The sequence below is a fragment of the Notothenia rossii genome (genome assembly GCF_949606895.1).
Source record: "Notothenia rossii genome assembly, chromosome: 1".
Taxonomy (NCBI): Eukaryota; Metazoa; Chordata; class Actinopteri; order Perciformes; family Nototheniidae; genus Notothenia; species Notothenia rossii.
Window position 1 is genome coordinate 482778 of NC_136912.1, and position 22500 is coordinate 505277.

At 43.3% G+C, this 22500-nt stretch overlaps 3 protein-coding genes across 6 annotated transcripts in view; 1 reads left to right on the forward strand and 2 right to left on the reverse strand.

The window, feature by feature from the left end:
- LOC307045099 (echinoderm microtubule-associated protein-like 6) overlaps positions 1-4838 on the reverse strand; it is a gene marked incomplete at its 3' end in the record, with an annotated part of 8051 nt that extends 3213 nt beyond the window's left edge. The window contains exons 1-2 of the mRNA XM_079690609.1: positions 4633-4838; positions 3042-4441 (exon numbers count right to left, since the gene is read on the reverse strand). Coding sequence (XP_079546735.1) covers positions 3042-3238 — 197 coding nt within the window. The 5' untranslated portion in view covers positions 3239-4441; positions 4633-4838. The remainder of the gene's footprint in view (positions 1-3041; positions 4442-4632) is intronic.
- Positions 4839-7651: 2813 nt separating this feature from the next.
- Positions 7652-22500, reverse strand: part of LOC307043624 (spectrin beta chain, non-erythrocytic 1-like) — an 81984-nt gene continuing 67135 nt past the window's right edge. For all 4 annotated transcript variants that reach the window (XM_079688193.1, XM_079688194.1, XM_079688195.1 and 1 more), the window contains 8 exons: positions 20130-20214; positions 19464-19660; positions 18480-18592; positions 18354-18396; positions 17404-17606; positions 15340-15513; positions 12575-12617; positions 7652-9005 (listed from right to left, as the gene is read on the reverse strand). In XM_079688193.1, the coding sequence (XP_079544319.1) occupies positions 8799-9005; positions 12575-12617; positions 15340-15513; positions 17404-17606; positions 18354-18396; positions 18480-18592; positions 19464-19660; positions 20130-20214 (1065 nt within the window). In that variant the 3' untranslated portion in view covers positions 7652-8798. The remainder of the gene's footprint in view (positions 9006-12574; positions 12618-15339; positions 15514-17403; positions 17607-18353; positions 18397-18479; positions 18593-19463; positions 19661-20129; positions 20215-22500) is intronic.
- The window catches only part of LOC307025412 (uncharacterized protein), a gene marked incomplete at both ends in the record, with an annotated part of 6352 nt that continues 5948 nt past the window's right edge, over positions 22097-22500 (forward strand). Inside the window, one exon of the mRNA XM_079660054.1 lies at positions 22097-22500. This exon is cut by the window's right edge and continues 157 nt beyond it. Coding sequence (XP_079516180.1) covers positions 22097-22500 — 404 coding nt within the window.

Consider the following 22500-nt stretch of genomic DNA (forward strand, 5'->3'; position numbering starts at 1 on the left):
CGTGATATAAACAAACAACAGATAGCGTGTTCCATGTTCCCTCTCCAGAGAGAAGCTCACGGGGCTTTCCCCAACCTGAGTCGAGAGCTGGAGTTCAATCAAATCTCAGATTTGCCTTCTTAATCATTTGTTTGGGTCCCTCACTTCTGTTTTGCTTCTCATGCACTGATTCGCTAGCTGAACAGCCAATCAGAGTGATTTCTTTAGCCAACAGCCTCCAGATTCAACATATCGAATCGGCGGTGGAAGGTGTCGGCACGGCCGAAAAGACACGACGGGGCGCGACACACAAATCTGAGTAGGGCGACACGACGCTCATCGACGGCCGAAATCGGCTTGGTGTGTCAGGGACTTAAAGGTGTTTGTATGTGCTTCTGTTGCATTTCGTCCTGACACACTTCGTCCTGACACACTTCGTCCTGATACACACTTCGTCCTGACACACTTCGTCCTGATACACACTTCGTCCTGATACACTTCGTCCTGACACACTTCGTCCTGACACACTTCGTCCTGATACACTTCGTCCTGACACACTTCGTCCTGACACACTTCGTCCTGATATACACTTCGTCCTGACACACTTCGTCCTGATACACACTTCGTCCTGACACACTTCGTCCTGATATACACTTCGTCCTGACACACTTCGTCCTGATACACTTCGTCCTGACACACTTCGTCCTGACACACTTCGTCCTGATATACACTTCGTCCTGACACACTTCGTCCTGATACACACTTCGTCCTGACACACTTCGTCCTGATATACACTTCGTCCTGACACACTTCGTCCTGACACACTTCGTCCTGATACACTTCATCCTGACACACTTCGTCCTGACACACTTCGTCCTGATATACACTTCGTCCTGAAACACTTCGTCCTGACACACTTCGTCCTGATACACACTTCGTCCTGATATACACTTCTTCCTGACAGACTTCGTCCTGACACACTTCGTCCTGATATACACTTCGTCCTGAAACACTTCGTCCTGACACACTTCGTCCTGATACACACTTCGTCCTGATATACACTTCTTCCTGACAGACTTCGTCCTGACACACTTCGTCCTGATACACACTTCGTCCTGACACACTTCGTCCTGACACACTTCGTCCTGACACACACTTCGTCCTGACACACTTCGTCCTGATAAACACTTCGTCCTGATACACTTCGTCCTGACACACTTCGTCCTGACACACTTCGTCCTGACACACTTCGTCCTGACACACTTCGTCCTGATACACTTCGTCCTGACACACTTCGTCCTGACACACTTCGTCCTGATACACACTTCGTCCTGACACACTTCGTCCTGATACACACTTCGTCCTGATACACACTTCGTCCTGACACACTTCGTCCTGACACACTTCGTCCTGATACACACTTCGTCCTGATACACACTTCGTCCTGATACACTTCGTCCTGACACACTTCGTCCTGACACACGCTGTATGAACAGGCTTCAGCTCATTCTCAAAGGCTCGTCACACTCTTTGAGTTGCTAATTGATGACTTCCTGTCTGCCAGGCGTCCTGCAGAGTTCTGTTTAATAAATCCTACAGTAAAGAAAAACGGCTACTATATCCTACGACCAGTGAACGCACCACCATGTGTGTTTGCATTACTACTAACAGTATGATGCGTTCAGGTACAATCAGTGAAGAATCTGTGTGTTGTATTTTATTTAATGAACCGTGAACTGGGTCAGAGAGAAAGACCTGCAGGTGAACATCTGTGTGTGTGTGTTTGTGTGTGTGTGTGTGTGTGTGTGTGTGTGTGTGTGTGTGTGTGTGTGTGTGTGTGTGTGTGTGTGTGTGTGTGTGTGTGTGTGTGTGTGTGTGTGTGTGTGTGTGTGTGTGTGTGTGTGTGTGTGTGTGTGTGTGTGTGTGTGTGTGTAGGATCTATGGAAACACTCTCCTGTGGATGTCCTTTAAGAATAAATATATATGTCTGCTCCTCGAGCCTCACAGGGTGGAGCAGCGAGCCCCCCAAAGTCCCTCCAACACGGCACTCAGACCCCACGCAGCATTCTCATCTGTTTGTCCTTACTGGTGTCATTTTCTGGTTGCTAACAAACGCCATCGAGTGGCGAATTTCCTCCCCTTCCGGTGGACCTCCATGGGACCTTATATCGGAAAAATAATGTATTGAAGTCAATGGGGAGAGAAAGATTATCTTTCGATCCCGTTTGAATTGTGCCACGAATGACACATATGATGTTTGTCAATTTAAAAGATAATTTTGCAAGTCAAAAAAATTAAAATGTGTCGTACACATTTCTTTGTGTGAAGCGCTCAATGAACTACAACTCTGGTCTTGCACACGTCACCAACACCAAGATGGCCGTCACGTTGGTACATTTCACCTCTTTCTTTCAGAATGAGGCGAAAAGTATTAAAAGAAGTGAAAATCACTCCAAGTCTGGGCATGTTGAGAGCTGTACATACGAAAAAGGGGAGTTAGTCGGTTCCGTAAGAGCCAGCATGCGGGACCGGCTTTACAAGGTTTCGGTGAGTAACACGAGTGTAATGTGTAACGTTAATGTCAGCTAGCTAACTTTAGCTAACAAGGTACACTCTCGTGATTTGTTTTAGTTGAGAACGAGCAAGAGGTACTATAACTGGTATGATAACAACCTGGTACAAAGCACACAGTCATCTTGTTAAAGTAAGTAAATGTATTTTTAGCTATCTGGAGGGAATGCATCAGTTATGACAGCACTTACGTGACTCTGGGATTTGTAGTCTTTCTAGTTGCGTATTTTTCATAGTCTTATATTTCAACAGTTTTAAGACAAACTTTTAATTTTTTGACATGCAAATTATTTTTTAAGATTGACAAACAACATATGTGTAATTCATGGCACAATTCAAACGGGATCAAAAGATACGTTTTCTCTCTCCATTGACTTCAATGTATTATTTTTCGGAATAAGGTCCCATGATGCGGAAGTAAGTGGGCGTGACTTCGCCACTCTATTGTAACACATAATCACTGATGTTTCTCACCAGGTGATGTTTCTCACCTGATGATGTCATCGTTGTGTCCCAGGTAGAACTTCTGCGTGTGTTCTCTGGGGTTGAAGACCACGCCCACGCCGGCCACGAAGTACAGCAGCTCCTTCCCGGCGGTGTAGAACAGGTTGTTTCTGCACTGGTGCCCTCGGTACCCGTGGATCCACTCGAGGCGCAGCTGGCAGCGCGGAGCCGTCTTATCCGACATCACGTTAGAGAGCTAATGCTGCTTGGAGTTGTAGTCCACTGGCCCTTCAACTGAGCTGCATGCAACTACACCTCCCATAATGCCACGCTGCAGCAGGGGTTTGAGTTTAGGATGATTGTTCTTCAGTGAAATATAAGCTCTTAATGTTTATCTACATTACAAGGCATATGTTGTATATGATTACAGCTAATGAGTATGCTCGTTAGCTTTAAGGTATATGTATATAAAAAGGACTACTGTTTCTGATTGTATGTCAAGCGTCTCTGAGCGCTAGGAAAAGTGCTATAACAATGTGTTATGATGATAGATTGATGTTGACCTCCTGCTGTGCGCCTCGTAATCTACAGCAAGGACACACAGAGTTCATTCACACACTCAGAGGGTTAGAGCAGGTATCTGGAAGTGTTCTCAGTTCAGCTTCTGCAGCTCCATGAGGATTTATCTGATTATCAGTGAATCACTTTAAAGAGTTTTATCGTCTCAAATGTCATCTCTAAGAATATATTCAAGTGCTCTCTTTCTCTCGGAAAGGACAAGAGAAGTGACTTTCGTGCCAGACTTCTTCATAAACATGTTTTACACATCATTCACAAAACGAGTGGCTTATTTTTTATATATAAATATATGTATCTAATAATAACAACATCTAATTAATATTAGATGTTGTTGTTGAATAAACTGATGTATTAGTAATGTGAATAAACTGATGTATTAATGTATATAAACTGATGTATTAATGTATATAAACTGATGTATTAATGTATATGAACAGTTCATTCCTATGGAGCTGCTCAGAGGCGCATGAAGCCAATAATAGAGCGACTGTAGATCCGGGAAGTACCCGGATGTGGGCCCACAGAGCGTGCGCAGTTTAGTTTGTCTTAAGCCCCGCCTCCTCTCTGTCAGTCAGATGAATGGATAGAGAAATGATCTCTGGATTCAGCTTTTAGAGCATTGTACAGCTTTAACACCGTAATGATTTGAATAAGGGCTGTGAGAGAGTTCCTGCTGGGTGCTTTATCTAGCTCTAAAGAAATGACCCTCTGATCTACACACGTCTCTTTCCCAATGTAAGTCAATGGGGAAAAGTCTTGTCGGCCAAAATGACGTCACTGAAGTTGTAGTACCACCGTTGGCCGCTACGGTCATTCCGATACGGGCTTCACCGAGAGGAGCGCTTCTTATGACCGGCTATCAGCGGAGCTTAAATCAGGAAGGTCAGGATAAAAAAATAAATGAAGAATATTAAACAGAATATAATAAATCAGTGCCAGCGTCACAATAGAAAAAAGGAATATCCGTTATTGAAATGTAAATCCTCAAACGAAGTGTCTGGAGGCTGAAATCTGAGGAAATCCCGTTCAGATCTGGAGATTAAAGCCCAGATTTATTACCGCTTCTCCAGCATCCAGAGCTCCGGAGCCCGGCTGCTGCCGCTGCTGCTGCCCGGGCAGAGAGGGGGGGACCCGGCGGAGAAGAGAGGAGCCCGTCTGTCCAAAGACAATCCCGGGGAAGAAACACCCGGAGAATACGGAGAAAATGATGAAGAAAAGTCTGGATGTTAACGGGAATCCCGGAGAGCACCGACAGAGTTAAGAGGGACGGGACACACTCAGCAGTTCTGCTTAGGATTTTCAAAATAAAGTATCTACTGGTATTTCAAGCTTTAAAGCGTTGTCATATGCACTGTAGCTACAGTGTGGATATGGCGATACAAAAGCTACCATGACACTAAAGTTATCCAAACGATTCATGTGTTTTCATAATATCTAAACGACTTTGATTCAATATTTTAATCTTTTATTTTGAAGCCTAATGCCCCGGGTTCCGGTCTGCCTCACGCTTAATTGCGCGCGCTTCCCGTCTCTAGGAATGTCAGGTGCCGTGCAGGTCCGCGCGAGCGCAACGGCGTGAATCACAGTGCGCGTGACTGTGCGCTCAGGAGGCTACGGTGCATGATTGGAGGTGTAGTCTTTATCTCAAATAGTGAATATTCCTTACCTTTTGAAAGCATGAGTTTGTTTTTAGACAAGAGTTTATTTCTAATGACTAAATACTATGAACGTCTGTTTTGATGATAAAATGCATCGTTCCTGTCAATAAAGGTTTACATCTTTCACAAACATCTGTTATTATCTGGATTCTATTGATTCTATTTCACTCCAGGTGGAAGGTGCATTCAGGTGCTCCTCTGATGGTGCATTCAGGTGCTCGTCTGAAGGTGCGTTCAGAGTCTCCTCTGATGGTGCGTTCAGAGTCTCCTCTGATGGTGCGTTCAGGTGCTCCTCTGATGGTGCCTTCAGGGGCTCCTCTGAAGGTGCGTTCAGGTGCTCCTCTGAAGGTGCGTTCAGGTGCTCCTCTGAAGGTGCGTTCAGGTGCTCCTCTGAAGGTGCGTTCAGGGTCTCCTCTGAAGTTGCGTTCAGGTGCTCCTCTGAATGTGTGTTCTGCTACAGGTAATAAACTCTGTTACAGGTGATACATTCTGTTACAGGTGATACACTCTGTTACAGGTGATACACTCTGATACAGGTGATACACTCTGATACAGGTGATACACTCTGTTACAGGTGATACATTCTGCTACAGGTGATACACTCTGCTACAGGTGATACACTCTGATACAGGTGATACACTCTGCTACAGGTGATACACTCTGTTACAGGTGATACACTCTGATACAGGTGATACACTCTGATACAGGTGATACACTCTGATACAGGTGATACACTCTGCTACAGGTGATACACTCTGCTACAGGTGATACACTCTGATACAGGTGATACACTCTGCTACAGGTGATACACTCTGCTACAGGTGATACACTCTGTTACAGGTGATACACTCTGATACAGGTGATACACTCTGTTACAGGTGATACACTCTGATACAGGTGATACAATCTGATACAGGTGATACACTGATACAGGTGATACACTCTGCTACAGGTGATACACTCTGATACAGGTGATACACTCTGATACAGGTGATACACTCTGCTACAGGTGATACACTCTGCTACAGGTGATACACTCTGCTACAGGTGATACACTCTGATACAGGTGATACACTCTGCTACAGGTGATACACTCTGCTACAGGTGATACACTCTGTTACAGGTGATACACTCTGATACAGGTGATACACTCTGTTACAGGTGATACACTCTGATACAGGTGATACAATCTGATACAGGTGATACACTGATACAGGTGATACACTCTGTTACAGGTGATACACTCTGTTACAGGTGATACACTCTGATACAGGTGATACACTCTGTTACAGGTGATACATTCTGCTACAGGTGATACATTCTGCTACAGGTGATACACTCTGATACAGGTGATACACTCTGATACAGGTGATACACTCTGCTACAGGTGATACACTCTGATACAGGTGATACACTCTGATACAGGTGATACACTCTGTTACAGGTGATACACTCTAACACTCTGTTACAGGTGATACACTCTGCTACAGGTGATACATTCTGCTACAGGTGATACACTCTGCTACAGGTGATACACTCTGCTACAGGTGATACACTCTGCTACAGGTGATACATTCTGCTACAGGTGATACACTCTGCTACAGGTGATACACTCTGATACAGGTGATACATTCTGTTACAGGTGATACATTCTGTTACAGGTGATACATTCTGCTACAGGTGATACACTCTGCTACAGGTGATACACTCTGCTACAGGTGATACACTCTGTTACAGGTGATACATTCTGTTACAGGTGATACACTCTGTTACAGGTGATACATTCTGTTACAGGTGATACATTCTGCTACAGGTGATACATTCTGTTACAGGTGATACACTCTGCTACAGGTGATACATTCTGTTACAGGTGATACATTCTGTTACAGGTGATACACTCTGTTACAGGTGATACATTCTGTTACAGGTGATACACTCTGTTACAGGTGATACATTCTGCTACAGGTGATACACTCTGCTACAGGTGATACACTCTGTTACAGGTGATACATTCTGCTACAGGTGATACACTCTGCTACAGGTGATACACTCTGTTACAGGTGATACACTGATACAGGTGATACACTCTGATACAGGTGATACACTCTGTTACAGGTGATACACTCTGTTACAGGTGATACACTCTGTTACAGGTGATACACTCTGATACAGGTGATACACTCTGATACAGGTGATACACTCTGCTACAGGTGATACACTCTGATACAGGTGATACATTCTGCTACAGGTGATACACTCTGTTACAGGTGATACACTGATACAGGTGATACACTCTGATACAGGTGATACACTCTGCTACAGGTGATACACTCTGTTACAGGTGATACACTCTGATACAGGTGATACACTCTGATACAGGTACAGTCAGTGTGTGAAGGAGAGAATGAAGAGGCTCAGGAGAGTTTCAAAGCTTTAATGACATGGCAGCGTTTACAGGTGCAGTTCATACATGAGAAGCCTTATGGGTAACACTGGGCTGGGGGCGTTCCTACAGGTGTGTTTCTGAGTGCAGTAAGATGGCTTCCATACATGTCGACCAACAGCAGCACGAGTATCAAAGAGCGGGACCCTGAACGCAGCGCCACGAGAAGCAAAGCAAAGGTTCTACGATTACACAGCGTTCACAGGTTATTATACATGTCGTCTATCTGCAACCCAGGACATTAAAAAAGATGAGGTGACTCAGGCGGAGCATGCAGGTTCTACATCACACACTCAGAACTCAACCAGAAGCCCTATTGGTCCAAGAAGGAGGCGCTCTCTGGAGACGCCCTCACAAAATTGAGGAAATAACTTCAGAAAAAGTACAAAAATAACAAAATAAATTTAAAAAACAAAGAGAAGGACGTGGGTCGCTGCGAACGCCTGAAGGAACAAGGTGAAGGAACCAGGTGAAGGAACCAGGTGAAGGAACCACGTGAAGGAACCACGTGAAGGAACCAGGTGAAGGAACCAGGTGAAGGAACCAGGTGAAGGAACCGCGTGAAGGAACTTCCCCTTCTGGTTTCTCTCCGATGTTTTGTTAGAAGAAGGTCGATGTTAAAACCCAGCAGACGACCACGAGAAGAAATCAAATCTAAAATATATAAAAACTAAACTGCATTGAGAATAAACACACAGACTTCCTCACGGCGCTCTTTGGTGAAACTCTTCCAGTTTTTCTCGTGGAGTTCTTCCAGCCGTCGCCCTCAAACATCAGCTGCTCCCTTTCCTGTTCAAACTGAATTTTCATAAATCTGTTATTTTGAAATCACAGAGATAAACAGCTGTGAAGTTGGCCCCAAAGTGAATTCATCTGAGCCACATCTTTCTAACTTTTATTGAAATGGTTTTCACAGTTTTGTCGGATGCTAACGTGGCTAACGTGGCTAACGTGGCTAACGTGTGGTGAGCAAAGAGCCGGTGTTATGGCTGGAAAGGCAGTAGATGAGGGAGGGTGAGCGGCTGGCTGACTTCACAGAGCTCGTAACATCATCTCTCTCTGCGGGAGACCTCCGTGAAGTCCTCTCTGACTCTGAACGTGAGTTTCACCAAAGCTTCTCCTCTCTACTGCTTCTTCTTGCTGAACAGGCTGAAGCGCTTCTCCTTCTCCTTCTCTTTGTCCTTCTCTCTCTTCCCGGGACTCGACTCGTTGGGCAGCGTCTGAGCGCGACCCGACACCGGTGTTCCCGGGATGCTGCCGGGAGGCTCGGAGCGGTCGGAGCGCTCGGAGCCGGCGTTCAGGACCGCCGCGATCCAGGAACTCATCTCCTCCTGAGGGGGAGGCACCACAGGTTAGAGAGGGACACACACACACACACACACACACACACACACACACACACACACACACACACACACACACACACACACACACACACACACACACACACACACACACACACACACACACACACACACATCACACGCACACACACACACACACACACGCACACATATCACACACATCACACACATCACACACATCACACACATCCACTCCACAGAAACTGCTCTCCTTGCTGTCTCTGAGGAACTGCACACTGCTAAAGCAGCCTCGCCTCTCCTCTGTAATCATCCTTCTGGACCTGTCTGCTGCATTCGACACGGTGAACCATCAGATCCTCCTTCACACTCTCCAAGAACTTGGAGTTTCAGGCTCTGCACTTTCCCTCCTCACCTCATACCTCAAAGACCGCACCTACAGGGTAACTTGGAGAGGGTCCGAGTCCGACCCTTGTCAATTAACTACAGGGGTCCCTCAGAGCTCTATCCTCGGTCCCCTTCTCTTCTCCTTGTACACAAACTCGCTCGGATCAGTCATTAGCCCGCATGGTTTTTCATACCACTGCTACGCTGACGACACCCAATTACAGTTTTTCTCAATTGCTAAACCCACTATTTAGAATCAAAATTCATTTCTTCAAAACAAGAGCATAGCCATCTAAACAGAAACACACTTGCCATAACTCTGAATATCTTTTGAAAAATGCACTTACATGACCAAAACTAAAAATACTGGTCACAAAAAAGAATAAGTCGATCGAAACAGAACAAATTGTCCTCTAATGAGAAAAATGTGTTTTCATAACTGAAACTCCGGTCACCATAACAACCCATTCTACCATAGCAATATACATTTCTTGCAAAGTGCTCTAAGGCACTCAAAACTAAAAATACCCCTTCCAAAACCAGATACCTTCTCCAAAAACAAACATTTGTCAGCTCATTAGAAAACTATTTGAACAGTCATTACTAAGTGGCACACTAAATACTGACTACAATCATCAATACACAAACCTCAAGCTATCGATATTGGAAACTGAACGGAAAACTGACAAGTTGGGAGAAACAAACTTACATATAGGAAAAACAGTGTGTTACTGTAACTATGCCATTGTTTTTATGTCTCATTCTCAGTAGAGCACCGTAACAGAAACAAAAGATGAATAGCAATACACTGGAAAAAACATAACATGGGTAAATGATGTAAATCAGCAGTAAAGCAGAGAATGAGATCTATATAGCTTTACTGATCTGCTCTTTGCCGTCTGTCTGGCCACATAGCCTCATCTACGTCACAGCGTATGTCTTCCCTTGCAAGGCAGCGTGGGAAATATCTCCTTGCGTGTCGACACCACCCTTGACAGGATTCCGCAGAGATGTCCCGACAGCCAGCATTCATTGCGTCCAAAAGGGGCGTTCTGTCATGAGGGTCTTAAACCTTCCATCTCAAGGCAGAGAAGAACTCCTCAATGGGGTTTAGAAATGGGGAGTATGGAGGGAGGAACTCCATGGCCATGTGTGGATGAGCCTCAAAGCATGCCCTCACGTCACGAGAGGAATGCCACATTGTCCCATATGACCACGTGAACGGACCTCACTTGACCCCTCTCTTCTGGTGGCACAAGTCCGTCATACAGGACATCCAGGGAGGCAAGGACACGTTGCGTGTTACATGCTCCCATTACAGGCATGTAACATCATTACTGTAAGGTATACAGTACATTCCATGCAGTCACCTTTTTCAATGGGGTGATTGACTGATAACAAGTGTTCATATTTTGCACATCAAGTGTCAATTAGTGTAGCTATGGTCTAAGTTTATGAGGAAGTGTTATCCACTGTGAGAAGATTATTTTGTTTTGTAGACATGAGTTACACAAAAGATCTTTGATGTTTGTGTAGAGAATTGTGACTTCAGTTAGAGAGTTGTGTGATCTGCTTAGCATCTGCATTTTGTGTGATATCAATGATAAATGGTATACTGTTGTAGAGAAATGGTTTTCTGTTTCGATGGCTGTGCTGTTGGTTTGATGAAAGGAATTTTGATTCTAAATAGTGGGTTTAGCGATTGAGAAAAACTGTAATTCTGTCCTTTCCCCGCTCAGAGACCCAGGTCGTCGCACACATCTCTGCTTGTCTAGCTGACATCTCTCAGTGGATGTCTGCTCACCACCTCAAGCTCAACCTTGACAAGACTGAACTGCTTTTCCTTCAGGGAAAAGATTGTCCCACTCTTGACCTAACAATCAACATCAGCCCCTCTGTTGTTTCCCCGACTCAGACTGCAAGGAGTCTGGGTGTGACCCTAGATAACAAACTGTCCTTCACTGCAAACATCTCTGCTACAACCCGCTGCTGCAGATACACTCTTTACAACATCAGGAGGACACGTCCCCAGCTGACCCAGAAAGAGACGCAGGTTCTGGTCCAGGCTCTCGTCATCTCACGCCTAGACTACTGCAACTCCCTCCTGACTGGTCTACCTGCATGTGCCATCCGACCTCTGCAGCTCACCCAGAATGCAGCGGCTCGTCTGGTCTTCAACCTTCCTAAATGTTCCCACACCACGCCGCTCCTCCGCTCCCTTCACTGGCTTCCAGTAACTGCTAGAATCCACTTCAAGACTCTGGTACTTGCGTACCATGCTGTGAATGGATCTGGCCCTTCCTACATCCAGGACATGGTTAAACCGTACACCCCAGCACGTGCACTCCGCTCTGCATCAGCCAAACAGCTCGCTGCACCCGCACTGCGAGGGGGGCCCAAGTTCCCATCAGCAGAAACACGTGGGTTTGCTATCCTGGCTCCAAAATGGTGGAATGAGCTCCCCATTGAAATCAGGACAGCAGAAAGCTTACACATCTTCTTCAGACTGAAAACTCATCTCTTTGGACTCCACTTCCAGAGATAGAATTACTAACAAAGCACTTATATACTAATAAAGGGCTGGCTTATCTAAAGCCAGTTGAGTAGCACTTGAAATGTTTGGCTCTATGAAACCTGATGAACTTATATGATTCTGTTTTCTTCAAGGTTGTATCTTGTTGGTCGAACGCACTTATTGTAAGTCTCTTTGGATAAAAGCGTCAGCTAAATGAAATGTCATGTATTTGTACTCCACTACTCCCACCTCTGGTCGTTAGAGACAGCAGCAGGTAAATATAAATACCAGTGTTTCTCAAAGTGTGGTCCTTGAGCGACCCCTAGTGGTCCGTGAGTATAGGAGGTGTAAAACCTGTGAGCATTTAAAATCTCATAAAGGAAATGCTTATATAACCTTTATTTGTGTTGTTGATCGATTGTGTGAACGAGGCCATACAGGGAAGCTGTTTATCAGGCTGTGATGTGTTATAAAGTGTTGGAGTGCGGAGCAGGCCTTGGTATGAAAAGGTTTGAGAAACACTGATATACACAGAGCTGTTTCTGTGTCCCTGAAGGCAGCATCTCCCTCGTCCAATGGGATTAGTTCAGCAGGACATACCTTCATATGTTTAAATAAAATGTCCGACCGAAACATTTACAGAGCAGGTACTTAGTAATGAAATAAAAATACTCACTTCATCTTTGGCTTGGAACAGATACTCGTTTCCATCAGCAGCTCTAAACAAAGAGAAATATGATATTACACAGGACTCTTTAAAGTAGAGACGCTACACACTGATATACACCTGAACATCAGCAGAAGAGGACTCTTTAAAGTAGAGACGCTACACACTGATATACACCTGAACATCAGCAGGAGAGGACTCTTTAAAGTAGAGACACTACATACTGATATATACCTGAACATCAGCAGGAGAGGACTCTTTAAAGTAGAGACACTACATACTGATATACACCTGAACATCAGCAGGAGAGGACTCTTTAAAGTAGAGACACTACATACTGATATACACCTGAACATCAGCAGGAGAGGACTCTTTAAAGTAGAGACACTACATACTGATATATACCTGAACATCAGCAGGAGAGGACTCTTTAAAGTAGAGACACCACATACTGATATACACCTGAACATCAGCAGGAGAGGACTCTTTAAAGTAGAGACACTACATACTGATATACACCTGAACATCAGCAGGAGAGAACTCTTTAAAGTAGAGACACCACATACTGATATACACCTGAGCATCAGCAGGAGAGGACTCTTTAAAGTAGAGACACTACATACTGATATACAACTGAACATCAGCAGGAGAGGACTCTTTAAAGTAGAGACACCACATACTGATATACACCTGAACATCAGCAGGAGAGGACTCTTTAAAGTAGAGACACTACATACTGATATACACCTGAACATCAGCAGGAGAGGACTCTTTAAAGTAGAGACACTACATACTGATATACACCTGAACATCAGCAGGAGAGGACTCTTTAAAGTAGAGACACTACATACTGATATACACCTGAACATCAGCAGGAGAGGACTCTTTAAAGTAGAGACACTACATACTGATATACACCTGAACATCAGCAGGAGAGGACTCTTTAAAGTAGAGACACCACATACTGATATACACCTGAACATCAGCAGGAGAGGACTCTTTAAAGTAGAGACACTACATACTGATATACACCTGAACATCAGCAGGAGAGGACTCTTTAAAGTAGAGACACTACATACTGATATACACCTGAACATCAGCAGGAGAGGACTCTTTAAAGTAGAGACACTACATACTGATATATACCTGAACATCAGCAGGAGAGGACTCTTTAAAGTAGAGACACTACATACTGATATACACCTGAACATCAGCAGGAGAGGACTCTTTAAAGTAGAGACGCTACATACTGATATACACCTGAACATCAGCAGGAGAGGACTCTTTAAAGTAGAGACACTACATACTGATATACACCTGCACATCAGCAGGAGAGGACTCTTTAAAGTAGAGACACTACATACTGATATACACCTGAACATCAGCAGGAGAGGACTCTTTAAAGTAGAGACACTACATACTGATATACACCTGAACATCAGCAGGAGAGGACTCTTTAAAGTAGAGACACTACATACTGATATACACCTGAACATCAGCTGGAGAGGACTCTTTAAAGTAGAGACTCTACATACTGATATACACCTGAACATCAGCAGGAGAGGACTCTTTAAAGTAGAGACACTACATACTGATATACACCTGAACATCAGCAGGAGAGGACTCTTTAAAGTAGAGACACTACATACTGATATACACCTGAACATCAGCAGGAGAGGACTCTTTAAAGTAGAGACACTACATACTGATATACACCTGAACATCAGCAGGAGAGGACTCTTTAAAGTAGAGACACTACATACTGATATACACCTGAACATCAGCAGGAGAGGACTCTTTAAAGTAGAGACACTACATACTGATATACACCTGAACATCAGCAGGAGAGGACTCTTTAAAGTAGAGACACTACATACTGATATACACCTGAACATCAGCAGGAGAGCACTCTTTAAAGTAGAGACACTACATACTGATATACACCTGAACATCAGCAGGAGAGGACTCTTTAAAGTAGAGACACTACATACTGATATACACCTGAACATCAGCAGGAGAGGACTCTTTAAAGTAGACACACTACATACTGATATACACCTGAACATCAGCAGGAGAGGACTCTTTAAAGTAGAGACACTACATACTGATATACACCTGAACATCAGCAGGAGAGGACTCTTTAAAGTAGAGACACTACATACTGATATACAGCTGAACATCAGTAGGAGAGAACTCTTTAAAGTAGAGACACTACATACTGATATACACCTGAACATCAGCAGGAGAGGACTCTTTAAAGTAGAGACACTACATACTGATATACACCTGAACATCAGCAGGAGAGGACTCTTTAAAGTAGAGACACTACATACTGATATCCACCTGAACATCAGCAGGAGAGGACTCTTTAAAGTAGAGACACTACATACTGATATACACCTGAACATCAGCAGGAGAGGACTCTTTAAAGTAGAGACACTACATACTGATATACACCTGAACATCAGCAGGAGAGGACTCTTTAAAGTAGAGACACTACATACTGATATGCACCTGAACATCAGCAGGAGAGGACTCTTTAAAGTAGAGACACTACATACTGATATACACCTGAACATCAGCAGGAGAGGACTCTTTAAAGTAGAGACACTACATACTGATATACACCTGAACATCAGCAGGAGAGGACTCTTTAAAGTAGAGACACTACATACTGATATACACCTGAACATCAGCAGGAGAGGACTCTTTAAAGTAGAGACACTACATACTGATATACACCTGAACATGATGTTTAGATAAAGTTCCCTCACCGTAGTTTGAAGACGTGCTTCTTCTTCTTGTATTCTGAGGCCACGTCACAGACGGCATCCTGCAGGCTCAGCGATGTTTCTCCGTGATACGACAGGCCAGTCGCCGCCGCCTTCCCGTCTTTATAGAAACTAACTTCCTGTTTGTTGACCACGCAGTACACGTTGTGCCACGACCTGCCAATCAAAGTCAAAGTCAACATTCTTGTCAATCTTTCAGTTTGTGTGTACAGAGAGATCGAAATACCGTTTCCCACAATCCAGAGGAATACAAAATACAAATATATATACAAATATGTATATCCTACATATACTCAACAACAGACACATTTATACATGTGCACACATTAAGAGCTAAATAAAAGCACAACAATCAATAAATACAAAATAACAGTCACTTCAACATCTCAGGGAAATGAACATTAGTGCATTAGTGCATTCCTCACACACGTAATGTATATATAATATCCTGCTTTATACTTTGTTACTGTACATTTCTATTTTCCACATGTATATTTGAGATGTTCACATTTTGGATTGTTTATTTCTAGTCTTTTAAATTCTCTAATGTTCCATGCCTCTTCTTTTTATGCAGCTGCAACGCAAACATTTCCCACATTGGGATCAATAAAGTACTTATTTTATCTTATCTTATACAACACTCTGGAACTTTATCGACAACCAAAGCTAACACAGCTAGCCAGACGTCTCATATTGCTTAAGTGGAAATAAACATTTCCTGCAACTTTAAGCTGTGGATTAAAGATCTTACACATCATTTGACATTAGAGAAAATTGGAAATTTGTTGGAGGCCTTCTTGTTAGGCCCCTCCCATTCGTGTGTTTGTCAGTGTTTACCTGTTGGAGGCCTTCTTGTAAGGCCCCTCCCACTCGTGTGTGTGTCTGTGTTTACCTGTTGGAGGCCTTCTTGTTAGGCCCCTCCCACTCGTGTGTGTGTCTGTGTTTACCTGTTGGAGGCCTTCTTGTAAGGCCCCTCCCACTCGCGTGTGTGTCTGTGTTTACCTGTTGGAGGCCTTCTTGTAAGGCCCCTCCCACTCGTGTGTGTGTCTGTGTTTACCTGTTGGAGGCCTTCTTGTAAGGCCCCTCTCACTCGTGTGTGTGTCTGTGTTTACCTGTTGGAGGCCTTTTTGTTAGGCCCCTCCCACTTGTGTGTGTGTCTGTGTTTACCTATTGGAGTCTTTCTTGTTAGGCCCCTCCCACTAGCGTGTGTGTCTGTGTTTACCTGTTGGAGGCCTTCTTGTTAGGCCCCTCCCACTAGCGTGTGTGTCTGTGTTTACCTGTTGGAGGCCTTCTTGTAAGGCCCCTCTCACTCGTGTGTGTGTCAGTGTTTACCTGTTGGAGGCCTCCTTGTTAGGCCCCTCCTACTTGTGTGTGTGTGTGTTTGCCTGTTGGAGGCCTTCTTGTTAGGCCCCTCCCACTTGTGTGTGTGTCTGTGTTTACCTATTGGAGGCTTTCTTGTTAGGCCCCTCCCACTAGCGTGTGTGTCTGTGTTTACCTGTTGGAGGCCTTCTTGTTAGGCCCCTCCCACTTGTGTGTGTGTCTGTGTTTACCTATTGGAGGCTTTCTTGTTAGGCCCCTCCCACTAGCGTGTGTGTCTGTGTTTACCTGTTGGAGGCCTTCTTGTAAGGCCCCTCTCACTCGTGTGTGTGTCAGTGTTTACCTGTTGGAGGCCTCCTTGTTAGGCCCCTCCTACTTGTGTGTGTGTCTGTGTTTACCTGTTGGAGGCCTGCTTGTAAGGCCCCTCCCACTTGTGTGTGTGTGTGTTTGCCTGTTGGAGGCCTTCTTGTTAGGCCCCTCCCACTTGTGTGTGTGTCTGTGTTTACCTATTGGAGGCTTTCTTGTTAGGCCCCTCCCACTAGCGTGTGTGTCTGTGTTTACCTGTTGGAGGCCTTCTTGTTAGGCCCCTCCTACTTGTGTGTGTGTCTGTGTTTACCTGTTGGAGGCCTTCTTGTAAGGCCCCTCCCACTTGTGTGTGTGTGTGTTTGCCTGTTGGAGGCCTTCTTGTTAGGCCCCTCCCACTCGTGTGTGTGTCTTGTCTGTGTTTACCTGTTGGAGGCCTTCTTGTTAGGCCCCTCCCACTCGTGTTTCCGGTGCAGGTTCCCCTCCAGCAGGGTCCCGGCGTCGGGGGTGTGGGGGGGCAGCGTGGAGGCCTGGCTGCTCTTCTTCCTGGAGGGGGGGGGTGAGCTGCCGGGGCTCGGGTCCTTAGAGCCGCCTTCACCGTTCACCATGGGGGGGGCGACCACCCCCTCCTGACACAACACACACACACACACACACACACACACACACACACACACACACACACACACACACACACACACACACACACACACACACACACACACACACACACACACACACAGTCATTATGAGGGTCTTAGACCAGAGGTCATGACGGCAGATGCGCGTCACTACAACTCGCATGACTGATGTAGGATCAATTTAATCGACGTGCAAAACACAGACAACGCACTTTTGACCCCCGCAACATATATGAAAAATCACCAAAAAAGAATGGCAGGCCACGCCCACTTCCGTTTTTAACGTAAACTCCCCCCACTTTCTTTTAAACGAACGGAAATCGCTACGTAAATCTAAAGTGCGGGGACGAAACAAAAAGCCTCTTGGAGGTGTATAAAAAAACGTACAGGAAGTCGGCCATTTTGAATTTGGCGTTGGGAAAACGCTATTAATCACGTTTCCCCTCTCCGTACTTCAGAGATCTCCTAGATTTTTTTTCCAATCGACTCCAAGTTCGGCGGGTAGCGGCTAACCCCCTAACCCTAACCCTATATAAATATATTATGTGAAGAGCTGTAACACCAATATTTAGGAACAATTCAAATGTATTTTATCAAAAACAACACACGTTTAATTCCAGAATAAATGAAGATAATAAATAAAGGTAATAAATAAAGGTAATAAATAAAGGTAATAAATAAAGGTGATAAATAAAGGTAATAAATAAAGGTAATAAATAAAGGTGTGGTACTGACCGGGAGGGACTCTGGGTCGGAGGGCAGTCCGTTCTGAGTGACGCTGCAGAGACACAAACACTTCCTGTTACTGAACGCCTTTACTCTCGAAACAGGAAGTACACATGGTGCTTTATTTTTGAAAACCTCTGCTGCTGAGCTTCCTCCTGCTGAGGCTCGGGCTCGGGGGAGGGGGATGGGGGGGGTCTCCTCCTCTGAAGCTCTTCCTCCTGCAGCCGGCGCACCTCCAGGAGCTCCATCTGGGGGGGGATATATATATATTAATGTTATTATATGGAGGGGGGGGGACATGTGAGGATCAGCTGTAATGCACACGCAGGGAGAGTACAATAAAGACTTCATTAAAACATTTCAACAAATACATCCCTTTTTCTGTTCAATCATATTTTTAAATCAGCACTTTGGCCCGACCAAAAATTCGCTTTTAAATGTGCTTTATAAATAAACTTTGATTTGATTTGATTAAATATAATTCTTTCTCTACATTTTTGATCCAGACAATGTTCAGAACAGGACAGAGGAGGTGTTTCAGTGCAGGGGCTGTTGCTATATATATATAGTGTAGTACTATATATATATATATATATATATATATATATATATACATAGTGTAGTACTATATATATATATATATATATATAGTGTAGTACTATATATATATATACATAGTGTAGTACTATATATATATATACATAGTGTAGTACTATATATATATATATATATAGTGTAGTACTATATATATATATACATAGTGTAGTACTATATATATATATATATAGTGTAGTACTATATATATATATACATAGTGTAGTACTATATATATATATATATATATATAGTGTAGTACTATATATATATATACATAGTGTAGTACTATATATATATATACATAGTGTAGTACTATATATATATATATATATATATAGTGTAGTACTATATATATATATACATAGTGTAGTACTATATATATATATATATATAGTGTAGTACTATATATATATATACATAGTGTAGTACTATATATATATATATATATATATACATAGTGTAGTACTATATATATATATATATAGTGTAGTCCTATATACAGTATGTAAGGTGTGTTCTGACCGTGGTGAGCCTCTCCAGGGCGGAGAACCTCTCCTCCCAGGTGGCAGCAGACTTCTCGAAGGCTTCGTGGCGCTTGATGAGCTTCTCCACCTCGTCCACGCTGTAGCCCACCTCCCTGGAGGACAGGTAGGGCTCCTGGCACAGCAACCAGGCCTCGGCCACGCCCGCGTCCCGGGAGAACTGGTGCACCTCGAGCACTGAGGGGGGGACAGGGGTTAGAGTCTCTGCACCCTGCTGAGGTGCTTTATAGTATTCAGGTTTCTATGAACACGTTGTGTGTAGTAGTGTGTGAGAAGTGTGAGGAGATCCAATCTTTAATTCAAATCTGCTCAGCGTCTCGTTAAAGGGCAGCGAGCGCTGCAGCGTCCAATCAGCTTCCAGCCTGCAGTGTCCAATCAGCTGCCAGCCTGCAGTGTCCAATCAGCTGCCAGCCTGCACGCAGCAGCACTGACTGTCTTTCTTTATATTATTCATAAATTTTCTCTACCTTTTTTCTTGTTAACTCACAAATACCTGTAAATCATTTAAAATGCTTCTTAATTGATGATTGATGACTTTGAAGACTTTTTTATTATATTGCTGCTTCTCCTCGTTAGATTCTTCATCTGTTTCTACATTTGGAGTTTTCCTTCCTATCTGTGAGACTTCCTGTTTCCTGCCGCTCACCCAGTCTCAACCACTCCCAGCGGTCCTCCCACTTATCGATCATCTCCTTCCTCTTGTCCGTCAGCTGCAGCAGCTTCTCTTTGATCTGAGGACAACACAAGGGTTAGAGAAGTACTACGAGTACTACTGCTAATACTACTACTACTACTACTACTACTACTGTTACTACTACTACTACTACTACTACTACTACTACTACTACTACTACTCCTCCTACTACTACTACTACTACTACTACTACTACTACTACTACTACTACTACTACTACTACTACTACTACTGTTACTACTACTACTACTACTACTACTACTACTACTACTACTACTACTACTACTACTCCTACTACTACTACTACTACTACTACTGTTCCTACTACTGTTCCTACTACTAATACTACTACTACTACTACTACTACTACTACTACTACTACTACTACTACTACTGTTCCTACTACTGTTCCTACTACTAATACTACTACTACTACTACTACTACTACTACTACTACTACTGTTCCTCCTACTACTACTACTACTACTACTGTTCCTACTACTGTTCCTACTACTACTACTACTACTGTTCCTACTACTACTACTACTACTACTACTACTACTACTACTACTACTACTACTACTACTACTACTGTTCTTACTACTACTACTACTACAACTACTACTGTTCCTACTACTACTACTACTACTACTACTACTACGACTGTTCCTACTACTACTACTACTACTACTACTACTACTACTACTACTACTACTACTACTGTTCCTACTACTACTACTACTACTACTACTACTACTACTACTACTACTACTACTACTACTACTACTGTTCCTCCTACTACTACTACTACTACTACTACTACTACTACTGTTCCTACTACTACTACTACTACTACTACTACTACTACTACTACTACTACTACTACTGTTCCTACTACTACTACTACTACTACTACTACTACTACTACTACTACTACTACTGTTCCTCCTACTACTACTACTACTACTGTTCCTACTACTACTACTACTACTACTACTACTACTACTACTGTTCCTACTACTACTACTACTACTACTACTACTACTACTACTACTACTACTACTACTACTACTGTTCCTCCTCCTACTACTACTACTACTACTACTACTACTACTGTTCCTACTACTACTACTACTACTACTACTACTACTACTACTACTACTACTGTTCCTACTACTACTACTACTACTACTACTACTACTACTACTACTAATACTACTACTGTTCCTACTACTACTACTACTACTACTACTACTACTACTACTACTACTACTACTACTGTTCCTCCTACTACTACTACTAATACTACTACTGTTCCTACTACTACTACTACTACTACTACTACTACTACTACTACTACTACTACTACTACTAATACTACTACTGTTCCTACTACTACTACTACTACTACTACTACTACTACTACTACTACTACTACTACTACTGTTCCTACTACTACTACTACTACTACTACTACTGTTCCTCCTCCTACTACTACTACTACTACTACTACTACTACTACTGTTCCTCCTACTACTACTACTACTACTACTACTACTACTACTACTACTGTTCCTCCTCCTACTACTACTACTACTACTACTACTACTACGACTACTGTTCCTCCTCCTACTACTACTACTACTACTACTACTACTGTTCCTACTACTACTACTACTACTACTACTACTACTACTACTACTACTACTACTACTACTACTACTACTGTTACTACTACTACTACTACTACTACTACTACTACTACTACTACTACTACTACTCCTACTACTACTACTACTACTACTACTGTTCCTACTACTGTTCCTACTACTAATACTACTACTACTACTACTACTACTACTACTACTACTACTACTACTACTGTTCCTACTACTGTTCCTACTACTAATACTACTACTACTACTACTACTACTACTACTACTACTACTACTACTGTTCCTCCTACTACTACTACTACTACTACTGTTCCTACTACTGTTCCTACTACTACTACTACTACTGTTCCTACTACTACTACTACTACTACTACTACTACTACTACTACTACTACTACTACTACTACTGTTCTTACTACTACTACTACTACAACTACTACTGTTCCTACTACTACTACTACTACTACTACTACTGTTCCTACTACTACTACTACTACTACTACTACTACTACTACTACTGTTCCTACTACTACTACTACTACTACTACTACTACTACTACTACTACTACTGTTCCTCCTACTACTACTACTACTACTACTACTACTACTACTACTACTACTGTTCCTACTACTACTACTACTACTAC